Here is a 13,263-nt window from a genome sequence, read left to right as displayed (position 1 = left end):
CAATTCATGAAAAGTTGATAAAACCTTTAAAAAAAGCTCCTCTTAAGAGTTTTTGGCTTTGGACTTCTTTCTTCATTATAAAATTAGATATTTTCATTATAAGATCTTTTCTCAAAACTTATTTATAAGTAGTTTCTAACATAAAAAAAATCCAAACAGGCACTTAAATTGAGATATACGAAAGCATATTTGGCAATAAGTTCGAAACAAAATTGGCTAATGGTGATGTGAAACTGTGGTAGACGAAGGGCAAAGACAGGAAGTAGATAGAAGAAATGGGTACTTTTGTCTTTAAATCATCGAATATGTGTAAGAGTTTTATTAATCTCATGTTAAAGGAGATAATAGAGATAAATTTGTGGGCTCCACCGTCTGAAAAAAAAGGTGACACATGTTATGGACCCATATAAGGGGCCCATCAAGTGGTAAGCCGAACAAGGGGCAATTCAAGATATGAATCAATACTAATCATGGATAGATATCCATCAAGGATACTAATCCTAATACGACAGCATAGCAAGCAGGCATGGGCCCTTACCAGAGACACCAAAGGCCCATCCACGCTACCCACAGGTAACCTATATAAATACAAGGTAAACCCTAAAGGTACAGTACGCTCTCTCTTACTGTTATTGTAAGAACCCGCACCGTTAATTAAGGGATTTAATTAATTAATTATGTGAAATTAGGAAATAATTCCATAATTGACCCTAATAATTATTATGAGACTTTAATAATTATAATTAGTGAGTAAGAATGCTGGAAGTCGCTTTTCGGAAGAAAAGTGCAGATAACGGTTCTGCTAGTCGGTATAAATGTGTACCGAAAAAGTATCCCGGAAAATTATAATAAGTGCATGATAATTACTAGAATAATATGTAGGACTTGTAAAACGAGTTTCAAGTCCAAATAATGAGAACTGGTGCTAGAAACCGGTACCGGCTTTGAAAAGCGCGTACCGAAAAGGTGCTCAGAAAATTATAAGAAAAATATGATAATTCTTGTAAAATTTAGTAGGTTAAGAATCCAAAGTTTGGGATTAAAATACTAAGCGTAGCAATTGAAGTTAATACTGCGCGTTCATTCTTAAGTGGGCCTATATAAGGCCATGGCACACATTTCTAGGTCAGAAATGGTGCCTCCTACGTGACATTTTGAGAGCTTGGCTGCTGTCACCCTTCTCCTTGGTCACCTTTGCATGAGAAACCTCCAAGTCTTCACCTTTTCTTCTTTGTTTCACCATCTAAACACTTGGTTGAGGGTGTGTGAGCTTTGTGAAGGAAATGCGTGTTCCTTTCTGAGTTGGAGAGGTTGTTGGTGAGGTGTTAAGGGGCTGAGTTGGTGTCCCTTTGGGTGAGAGCACTTTTTCTTGACTTGTGAAGCTTCAAGAAGTCTTCTTTGTGAAGAAAAGGACATAGCTTATGTTGCCATTTTCGTTCTTGGGTAAAGTCAGAACCTTGGGAGTGTCAAGTGAGCTCCAAGAGCCTCTTTGTTCTGAGTTTGAAGCTTGGGTATGTTGTACCAACCTTGTTCTTGAGTTTTTATGCTTAAAAGTGGAACCTTGATGCATGTAATGGATTAAAGTTGATAACTTAATGTTGGGTAATGTTAAACACACCTTAAATCGCATGTTTAAGCTTCTGTATGCTTGAAATGAACCACCTTTGTTGGATATCTTCGCGAAATGCAAAAAAACTGCATTCTGTCGCGAAATATCCGGATATGCATATCCGGATATGGATATCCGGATTTCGGGACAGCAACGAACCTGTCTTGGTAAAAATTCAATATCTTGAGCTACAGAGCTCCAAATAGAGTGACGTTTGGACCTATGTAAAGCTAACACATAGAGATATAACCCTGTAAAATTTCGTAGCCATTGGATAAGTGGTTTGAACTCAGTGTTAGTTTAAAGTCGCGTCTGGGTTGCAGGAAATTCAGTTGGCAGCAGTCACTTTGCGAAAATCATAATCGAAGCTATACAACTCCGATTGAGACATAAGATATGTCGTTGAAAAGCTTGTGATGTCTAGTTTAACATATTAAAATATCAAAATTTTTGGGAAATAATTACAACTTCAGTTTTAATAAAATGGAACCTTGGGAGCGATATCTCGCGAAATGCAGAAACTGCATTCTGTCGCGAAATATCCGGATATGGGCGTGGAGATATCCGGATATGGATATCCGGATATGCCCCCGACATATATCCGGATATTCTGGGATTTTGAAGAACAGTAGCTGTGCTGTGAGGACAGTAGGCTATTGGGGGTTTGTGGACCCTAAATTGATGAGGTTGAACTTCTGTTTTAATTAAATTAAGTCAGAATCAAGTGATTAAGGGCTTATGGCTTGGTGAGAAGCCTTAAGACATAAAGCGTAATGAAAAGGCGTTGTCTTTAATTTGTATGCATGTGGTACATGTTATTGATTTATATTTGGTCCATATCAGATTGTGATCTGCTGTGATTGGACTTTGAGCTTGTGGCATTGGATAGCTAGCTTAGAGGTAAGCTTTCGTGTCCTCGGTTTAGCCATGTTGTGGTTCCACCATGTCCCATGGGGATATGGTATATGCATGCTGTGTTACATGCTTTTGATGTTTTGGAAATGCTGTTGAGCTATCGTATGTTAGTTCCTTGTTGATATGCATGGAGGTGTTCCACCTATACGGTAAGCCTGAGTATGTAGAACATACAAGAGGGTGAGGCTGTGGGTGAGGTGCAAGCGGTGTTCCTTGTACTACATGTAGGGAATAGACGTATTCCTACATTTCTCTGGCCAGTAGATAGTGATTACACACATACCATAGATATCTGTTGCACTACATAGTTTTGGAACTGATAATGATATAAATGCTTTTTGAACTTATATTGCACATGTAAGTGAGCTTGGGGTGGAAGATCCTTGAGGATCCCTTGTCTTACTGAGATTTCTAGTTTAGAGATCTCACCCCACGTTTGGGGAATGCTTATTTCAGGGTCAGGTAATGTTGAGACCTCAGGCGGCAGGAGGCCGGAGCTGAGTTAGATTGCTGTTATATTATGCTGCCATGATTGGATGCTGGATTGCATGCTGTTTATATGCTTATAGCTTCAGTATGATTTTGGAGTTTTATGTTGAGATTGTTGTTTACTATGTCCATTTGGTGAGCATGGGGATTGTCCATGACACATAGTACTATTATGTCTTGATTATGTCTTGAGTCTTTTGGAGTTGTAATAATGTATCAGGATATTGTCCGGATTACTTGATGTAATGTCGTGATTTAGATACACACTTTATCTATATATTGAGGTATTTCAGTAGATGTCTTATTGCAATTTACATACAGGCGATATTTTATGAAATTGATTAAGTAATCAAGTTGGTAATTGATAATGACGTCATAATTGAAAAGAAAAAGAATATTCCGCATTTTTAATTAAGCACCGCTTAATACGATGTAATGTTAATATTCCGGGTATACATGGGGTGTTACAGTTATGCTGTCACTGTACGCACACACACCCCATTGGCTAACGGCGTTATAGTATTCTGTGCACAGTGATCTGCTTAACTCAAGGGTATCTCATTCATAGATATCTTGGAGAGGACACTAGATCCAAGAGAAACATACCAGCCTATTGGGCTGGACATCTCTATCTCAAGGACAGAACAACACAGTTATCGAAGAGTGTGTAGGATGGAAAATTTATCTCATGTAACATGAGAATAGTTTTTTCCTATGTTTAATAGTTATAATGTGATAATAAAAAGAGGTTAATTATTTTAATTGAAAGTGTAGGATGGCTTTTTAAAAAGTCTTGAGTTTTCACCTGGCAATGTTATTAAATCATGTGACATATGGAATTTCGTGTGAATCAGTAAGGATTATCTTGTAAGGCTAACTACTATTGACTCAGTTATTGATTCGATTGAGGTATTGGATTATTGGATTACTAGAGTATTACTCATGCATTGTATGGAGAAAAAAAATGGTTTGTTTGTCGGTTAAAAGATAACACAAATCATAAAAGTATATTGCTATATTTTAACTTGTCATGTAGTCATTTAGAAATTACAAATTTTGATTCAACATCTTTCAGTATTTCTCATGGATGAACTTTCATTTATTACAATTTTATTGTTCATTTTGTTTAGATTCTTGTTTATAAAATTTTTACAGCAATAAATTCAATGATCTTAGCCACATAAAGACAGGTTTGTTAGAAAGTAAATATAAAAAAAAAAAAGTGTAGGCAAGCAGGGCGAGGCGGGCCGCTGGGCCGAGCCTATTTTTTCACCTCTAACCGTCAACATTTTATATCAGCGTGTAATAGATTTTTATATTAATCCACAAAAAACTATGTTCTTATAGTTACGTCTAGATTACTATATATATATATATATATATATATATATAGATATATATATATATGTTTTCTATAGTTGCCACTAAATCGACACATTGAACATATGGGTGGCAATTCCTGACACGACCCGCTAACCCGACACGAAATTTTCGTGTTTGGGTCAACCCGTTTACTGTTCGGGTCGTGTTTGGGTTGAAGAAAAATGACACGAAAAAATTCGTGTCGGGTACGGGTCAACCTGTTAACCCGCTCTGACCCGCAAATAGTTTTTGTATAAGGTTATTATAGTCATTTTAGTGAGTGGTATAAAAGAAATAACATGCACTTAGGATTTCAAACAACCTTTTTCACTCATCAGTGGCTTTTATTGATGTATGTGCTTTTATTGGATGTAAAATTAGTGCCTAAATACAGGTTTTGAATGTGAGCATTCTAAACTCGTGTCGGGTCGGGTCGAGTCAAGTTGTGTTAACATGTGTAATAATGGGTCATGGTTACATTATAAGGTTATTCGTGTCGTGTCGTGTCAACCCGTAAAATAAGCGGGTCGTGTTCGGGTTGAGATTTTTCGTGTCATATAAAATTCGGGTCGAGTCGTGTCGGGTCGGGTTGACACGAATTGCCGCCCCTAAATGAACATATATATTAAATGAAGAGTTGGCAAATATTTGAGTTATTACGTTTAATATTCTAAAAAACACTTAGCCACATAAATATGAGTTTATTAGACAGTAAATATATGAAAAAATAATGTGATGGCGGGGTGGGGTTTGACCTAAGGCAAAGCCCATTTTGTCACCTCTAACTGTCAGCATTTTATATTAGCATGTAATAGGTTTTTATATTTTCCTACACAAAAAGTTCTTCTAGTTGCGTCTAGATTACTATCTATCTATGTTTTCTATAGTTGCCTCTAAAATCAAAGGAAGTGTGTGTATTTGTGACATATATATAAGATGAAGAGTTGACAAATATTTGAGTTATTACGTTTAATATTTTAGCAAACACTTAGTCACATAAAGACGAATTTGTTAGACAATAGATATAAGACAAAAATGTGTTGGCAGGCTTGGTGGATTTGCTGGCTTGGTAAATTAAATTAAATTAAATGAATTGTGGGCTTGGTGGGTCGGCCCTCCGGGCCAAGCCCATTTTGTAATCTCTAACTCTCAGCATTTTATATTAGCACGTAATATGTTTTTATATTTATCCACACAAAATAAGATTTTTATAGTTGCGTCCAGATTACTAGTTCAATTTCATGACCCGATAAGTAGATATAAATATATAATTTATATAATATACTCAAATACCTGTAAAAAAAATACCAATTTTAATATGAAAAATAATAAACCATTCATTATTATCTAACAAAAGATCAAACAAATATATAATATTTGTAATACTGATGCTTCAAGTTTAGTAGACGATATCTCTAGTTATAAATTAAATTAAAATTTCTTGCACAATGCATAATCAAGATAATATTAATATTGTAAGTACATAACCAAGATAAGTCTATAAACCATAAATCACTTAAACATTTCAAAAGAAAACAAGTTATTTGTGAATTTAAAAAAAAAAATATCCTTTATGATTTTTCTTAGAAATGTTTTTTTTATGAACCGGATCGAGTCACCGGTTGAAGTTCGATCGGGTCATCGGTTGAATCGACCGCATCAACGATTAAACCGACCAGGTCACCAATTTTTATCAAAATCCACCGAATTGCATCAGTTTCAATGCTTGACTGATCTGCTACTTCACTTAATTATATGATCAATTTATTAGTTCTCGGGTTAATCCAACTGCATCGATCCGATTTTATTATGACTGCAGGCAGGTTTTATGGAATTACCCTAAACTCCGTGGTGAATCAGCACAAGTCACTTGGATAAAGAATAAAAAAAGAAGAAAAAGAACTCAATTATACGGAGCTGTGTGTGAACACCGAGCGAATATTATTTTTTCAAATTTAAAAAAATATTTAAAATTCAATACATCTGATATATGAAAGATATTCTCCTATACAAGACACAATCTACCCTCACAACATCATTGAATAGTAGATGGAGGCAGCCATCCGGCTGGGTATCAAACTCCTGCAATATTCAAAAATAAAATAAAAAATCTATTCTCAATTCACGTCATTTGAGCACTATAAAGAATACACACCTGTATATTAAATTGGAGTTGTTGTTTTGGTGATAACTTGACTTTTTAGAAGAAAAAAAATTTAAGAATGAGTCATGTTATTTTTAATTTTTAATTATTTTAACTTAATTATGTATATTTTATTTATAATTTCAGGTTTTTCTTTATATATACTCTTTAGATTATACATGGATTAATTACACATATTTTTTTTATATAATTTTAACTATCTTACTAAGTTGTATTTTATAATTTTTCTTAAATTTAAAAATATATGTAAGGGAATAGGAAGAGTCGGTCAAACCTTACTAAGAGAAGTAATAAAATAAAATTTATTAGAATGAAAATTAGATTGAAAATTAGATTGAAAATATCCGTTAAGATTAGCCTAATAGTGTCGGTGTGTGTATAGAATGTGTGTTAGTGAGAGTTGTTCTGTTTGATTCCTCTAACCTTAACAACAAAGAATTAGATTTACAGATAATGTGTCATATGACAGTTGGAGGAAAGTTATAATTTATTGAAAATTAATAATTAATTAATTAATATGACCCAACAAATCTTAGCCGTTAGATATACGAAAATCAATAATTCTGATTTGGTGTAAAACTTCTAATTCTTACATCGGTGTAAGACTTTTGATTTGGGGTAAATGTTTTTATGTTGTAGGAAATAAACATGTACATACATAAAAATATGTTGGGCTCATGTGAAGATAAGATAGAAAAACAGAAAAAATGGGTCCTACACACTTTTATGTGTGTAGAAGATAAATTTATCTCTTATAACATGAGAAGTAATAAAGCATATATATATATATATATATATATATATATATATATATATATATACTTTTATGTGTGTAGAAAATAAATTTATCTCTTGCAACATGAGAAGTAATAAACCATATATATATATATATATATATCGCTTTCAAATTAAAAAACTATGATGATAATTATTGTTTAAAGAAGCAACATGTGGAGAAAAATCAGTGAAAAATTGTTTGTTTCATCGTTGATCAAACAAGAGAAGATGAACTAAAAAAACTAAAAAATATATATATATATAAAAAAAAACTCATCCTTTTGTAATCAATTTACATAAAGATTAATATGGTAATACTCATGGTAGTTAAAATCTTAACTTCCGATTTTAACGATTTATTAGATTTCACTTAAAATCGTATCACCTGTGAAATCGTTAAAATCTTCTCCTTAAATCGTAAAATCTTTCAAATCTTGAAACAGTAACTGATTTTAAACCCTCTCTCTCAAATCTCAACCTCACCCTAAAAAATCTCACTTTCTCTCTTTTTTCATCTTTGAAGTCTTTATCTGAAGATTCTGAACTGAACGGCTGAAGAAGTAAACCTCTCCTATATTTTGTGACTTCGTCTATCGTCTCTTAAGGAAACAAAGAAACAGAGCCCTCCCTTTAAAACTCCGACGCCGTTCCTCACACGAATTCCATCCAGGTTTGCCACTTCTCCTTTAAATTTTTTGTTGCCGTTTGTTGTCGATTTAATCGTGTAATAATGGTGATTCTTCGGGGTTTTTTTTTTCAATGGATCTTGATATGTTTATTCCCCCCCCCCCCCCCCCCCCCCCCCCCCCCCCCCCCCCCAACTTTAATGTGCCCTTTGTTCTTTCGTTATGGTGTTCGGTCTTTCAAATTTGATGATAAGATTGATATGAGATTTCAAATTTGTTATGCCTGAGTTGTTGTTTGGCTGTTCTTTCCACGTTTCTGGTTGTTATCTATAACAATATATTTCGGTTTCACTCTTTTTTTAGAAAAGAAAAACAAAGGACAATATATGCAGAGTGTTAACTGAATATATTTTTATTGGTACCCTATCTAATTTGCATGTGTTAACTGAATATGCTGGGAAATTGGTTTTTGTTACTTATGATTTGAGAAGACTTGAAATGGCTAGGTGACCCACTTGGAATCTGACTTCTTTCTTGTTTGCTTCAGAATGTCGGTTACTTAGTCTTTGAGCTACTAATTTCCTTTAAAAAATTGACATGATAATACTTAAAAAATAAGGATTTAATATAAAGATATTTATTTATGACTCCAACAACCATCCATTGACTTGAAACAAATCATTAAGTTTCCTTCATTTTTCATCCTGCTCAGAGGCTTATCACCAGTTCGTAGCTTCTCCCTCAACAAGCCACCCATGGCAAACAGCCACAGCAACAGTGATCAAGACCGTGTGAAAAGGTTAGAAAAAAAAATTGAAGCACAAATAACTTCTCTGGAGAAGATGGAAGACCGTCTGATTCATCTTCAATCGAGCGCATTCCAACTGGCTAATTATTTCTTCGTTTTCCAAGGCGTTATCCTTGGTGTTCTATGCAATCGCAGCACAGCTCTAAAATGCTCAGACAGTTGGTTCCTTGTTACCCTCTCTGTCCTTGCAGCATTTCTCAATTTGGCTGCCTTGGTTTCTCTGGGTACCAAGTACAACCGAGTCATTACCCAGAGAAGTAAAACCTGGTCCAACTTGCACGCTAACTTGGTCGACCTCGAACTACCAGAGAACAAACCAAGAACTTATACGGACTACGATGATGAATTTGAGAAAAAAACACGTAAAGTGGTGCTTTGTATCTGCATATTTATCTTCGTCGGTTTTGCCATAGTTGTCCTTGTGGGTTGCTTCAAATTTCTATGCAGAGACAAAAAGTGAGTGAACTCATCCAACAATTTGAAAATTATGGTCTACGCTGTTATTTGTGAAAAAGGATTGGTGAATTAGATAGCTGGTTTTAAAACTTGAAGTGGAATAAGAATTAGATGCAACGGATGTTGATGAATCTATAGGTTGCTGGAACAAATCTTAATATTAGTTTTGAAGCTAATATTAGTTTATTCACTTCAAAAGAAATCTATAGGTTGCTGGAACAAATCTTAATATTGATGTTGATGAAGCTAGACTGATGGGCAGAAGCAAAAGAAATAATAGTTAGTTTTGATGAAACACAGTACATGGATTGTCCTTTATACAATGAAATTGGGCATCATCTTGAAATGAAACAATTAATGGCGTGCATGTTGAATTAACTTTCCAATTGATCATATGATTTGGCAAGCCAATAAGCAATCCTTGATGAACACTACTATCAATGGAAAATGCTGAAATCACAACTAATAGTAGCTTGCCTTCCATTTGTATTTTAGTAAATTCATTTTGTTATTTTATACATAGAAGTAATAATTATGTCGGAGGTTATGGGTTTTTAGGTGCTTGAAGTGTATTAGACCAAGAGACATCAGGTTTAAAATGTTCAACAGTGTTATCTCTAACATAGAAAACCCTAAGGGGGCGTTTGGTTTAGGGATTTGTAAGAGATTGATGGGTAAATGATAAATGGGCATATCAGTTAACCATGTTTGCTTCAAGGTTTTTTCACACTTACCCACCTAAGTGAGTTCCCTACATAACCAAGATAACCATGTTTTCTCACCATTTAGCCGGCAAAGTGTATCCCATGGGCAGTGTGGTTTTTATGAAAAGCTGCCTCATTGCTCAGACAAAATTCTAAACAAAAGACGACGCTACCCTCTCTTTGCGCGCGAAAGGAAAATGGCAATCATGTCGACTTTGCAGAGTTGTTAGAGTGGCTTTTTTTAAAGAGCAACACTTGCACAAAAACATCAAAAGGTTAACATTTGTGCGACTGGATGAGCGAAATATCAAAAGGTTAACACTTCACCTTCGCTCATCTTTTTGGTCTGATACCGAAACATCAACAATCATCAGTGAGCACGAAGGTGAAAAATTTATGGGAGGTAACTCGTTCGAAGAAATTATTTTTTCGTTTGCCTTTTTGGGTGCTTTCCTCACAAAGAATGCGTTTGCCCCTTCATCTATGGTGTTAAATTGCATGTAGGTACAGCGCGTACGTGTCAAGAGAAGAGGGTGGTGTCGAGAAGCATTGGTGTCCGACAGTAGCATTTACTTTGCGTTTGTTGTTTGTCGTCGACTACATCATCCACAGCCTCTCCGGTAAGTCTCTGTTTCTTAAGCATCTTGATTGAGTAATTTATCATGTGCCCTTGCCTAGAGTTCAATGTCATCAGTGGGTAAAATGGTTCATTTCTTTTCTGCCCTCGTTTTGATTTTTTTATTTAGTTTCTTAAAGTGGTCCAAAAACTACAGGAAAAGTTGGATGAGTCTTGATGTGTGTCCTTGTTTTAAAAATTGAATGAGTTGGGTAAAGAGCTGGTTGATTATTCTCCTTCCCCTCATGATGCTAAACCATAATGTCTTTGGCTTTTTTATGAATTTAGATAAGCAAAGCATTTACTTAGTGGAGAATATAGCTGATTCATCATATATCGATTTTTGTAAGATCTCATCATATATGCTTGCTGTTTTGACATGAATTCAGCCTCTGACCGTATGAATTTTGACATGATTCATCATATATTTGAGATCGAGTTTTGAAATGGAGAAAATAATTTCACGAAAATATTTCTTACAACAAGTTAATTTTTTTTGGGTTTACTATTTCTTACAAGTTTATTTGTACTTGAATCAGATCATCAATGAATCTGGAATATATTAAAAAAATTTAATTGGCATAAGAAGTTAGTTCAATGTCGTTGTATCATTTCCTCGGGTGAGTAAAAAAAAAATTAATGTGGTTTGATCCACCATTAAATCATATTTCTCCTCCTGTAATTATTTACATGTTTTAGGCAAATAAAAAAAAAAGTTAAAAAAATATCGATGGTTCCCCTTGCATTTATAAGGTGAGACGTTGGTAGTTGTTGGGAATGTCTTTTCTTCTATAATGCTTCATTATTGTGCATGTGTGTTTTAGGCGATAGTTATAAGAAGGTTTTCCTTTTTTCTGAATTGGACGCACACAAATCACATTTTCTGTATATCTTTCTCTGCATCCATGCACATTCATAGGGAGAGATGTTTAATAATCAGAAACCTGTATTGAAGAGTTAACTCCAGCTCAAAAATAATGATCATCTTATATAATTTGTTCAAAGCTATAGTATTTACATACACTAGCTAGCTGAAAAAAAACGTGTTATTGAAAGGAAAGCAATGATTGTGTACATAACTCACGAGCCTACTGTAATTGGTCAAATCGGGTTTGATATATATTAGCTTCAGGATGAAATATGTTGTGAAAATTTGTTTTTAGAGAGCAAGACAAAACCATGACTATCTTATCTGATATATGTAGCTGCCAGCTAAAAATGGACATGTCAAAAGCAACTTGATATGGAAAAATGGACATGTTGTAAGTGTGCCAAATGGCTGTGGTTTGTTTAAGTGTTAACTTTTGCTGTGGTTTGTTTTCCTATAACATGTTGTATATACCATGCTAGGTAATCATTGTACACACATGGCTGCAGTAGAGTCCTCATACAAATACTGACTCTTTCTTGTGTTTTGGGATTTTTTGTACGGTCCATATCTAATGCCAAGTGATCTCTGTTTTTGGTGAGGGATACTGAGTTCCAACACATATTGGCACACTTATGACACCTTTGAATCCATTGCTGGGACTGATAAGTTGCATCTGCCAATCCATGTAAGGTATGAGTAATAGCATTTGCCATTGTATTTCCCAAAATTATTCACATGCAACAGTTGATTTGTTCTGCATCTGTGACAGTGGATATGAACATAATGTCATTAACTTATTTGCTTAATTCAATTATTGTCAGTTTTTTTGGTGCTGATACAAAGGCTACAAAGTGGTTGAATGTGGATGGAATTGGAGTGATTGATAGCAGCATTGGTTTATTTGGATCTGCAACAGGTTGTCATCATTGACACCTTTGCCAAAAAGGATGCTGATATTAAGGTGTACAGCATTTACAGAAGAGGACATTAGTTACATGCATAGAAGAGCAGCTGTGTTTGGTTGAATTTGTATAAGTTCAATAGTTTGTGTTGATTATTTATGTAACCTTGTATAAGTATGTCCGACTATTGACCTTGCTTGATCAAGGAAGTGTGTAATGTATGACATTTGAAACGATTCAATATCTTATTGGATTTTCCAGTACCAGGTTGTTGGGCTCAAACACTTTCATATTCTCTTTTTACTCAATTGAGCCAGTAATGGGTTTTCAGTTTTTTTATTTATTTTCATGTTGCCATATTATTACAGCCTTATAATCTTTATTGATAATGTGATTGTTCAGAAATTTGTGAACTTTCATACATTGGAAGGGTAGAGAATTAGAGATGAGAAGTCACTTATTTATGGGATTCAATCTCTCTATATTTATTGGATATTCACAAAATGTACTTGGGTGCATCACAAAGTTATTCATTGCAAATGTTAACAGGGATGTATTCAATGGAAGTTATAAACTGTTTTAATTGTCTTCACTGGTCTCTGCACAATACAGGTCTTTTTCACCAGTTATTAATGACACGGGTTATTATGCATTGTTATTAATGACAAGTGTGCCAAATGGTGATTGTCCTGCTAAAAAAATTAAACAAAGTAATGCTTATGACATGAGCTATTGTGATACAGAATTTATATAAAGTAATATAGCAATTTGGAACTTAATCATATAATTTCATATATTGAAATAACAACAATTACAACTTCTTGGTCTTGCTTTTGATCCAGTTCACCAAACATACAGAGTTTCTCCTTCAACCAAGGAATAAAAAAAAAAAACTACATTTCTTCCTTTGATCTGTACAGAGTTTAATTCTTTAAAGTTCATATGTCAGTCCAACTTTGACCAA

The 13,263-nt window shown here is 34.3% G+C and overlaps 1 protein-coding gene across 9 annotated transcripts; it reads left to right on the top strand.

Moving 5' to 3' along the window:
• Positions 1–7,846: 7,846 nt before the first annotated feature.
• Positions 7,847–12,570, top strand: LOC133286049 (uncharacterized). 9 transcript variants are annotated; one of them, XR_009748080.1, is made up of 6 exons: positions 7,847–7,986; positions 8,655–10,313; positions 10,415–10,530; positions 11,732–11,788; positions 11,877–12,087; positions 12,219–12,570. XR_009748080.1 is itself a non-coding variant. In XM_061483390.1 (5 exons), the coding sequence occupies exons 2-4, from the start codon at positions 8,698–8,700 to the stop codon at positions 12,003–12,005; spliced, it is 654 nt and encodes a 217-aa protein (XP_061339374.1). In that variant the 5' UTR covers positions 7,847–7,986; positions 8,655–8,697; the 3' UTR covers positions 12,006–12,087; positions 12,219–12,570. The 9 variants fall into 9 exon arrangements, 3 of the variants coding, with proteins under 3 accessions (XP_061339374.1, XP_061339373.1, XP_061339375.1); XR_009748078.1 differs by having other exon boundaries at positions 10,415–11,788; XM_061483390.1 differs by lacking the exon at positions 11,732–11,788 and having other exon boundaries at positions 8,655–9,206; positions 11,977–12,087.
• The last annotated feature ends 693 nt before the right edge of the window (positions 12,571–13,263 follow it).

Source organism: Gastrolobium bilobum, unplaced genomic scaffold (genome assembly GCF_033153095.1).
Source record: "Gastrolobium bilobum isolate Gb01-03AN ecotype WA unplaced genomic scaffold, APGP_CSIRO_Gbil_v1 utg831, whole genome shotgun sequence".
NCBI lineage: Eukaryota > Viridiplantae > Streptophyta > Magnoliopsida > Fabales > Fabaceae > Gastrolobium > Gastrolobium bilobum.
Note: the sequence above shows the minus strand (reverse complement) of the source record. Positions and strands in the feature narration are given on the sequence as shown.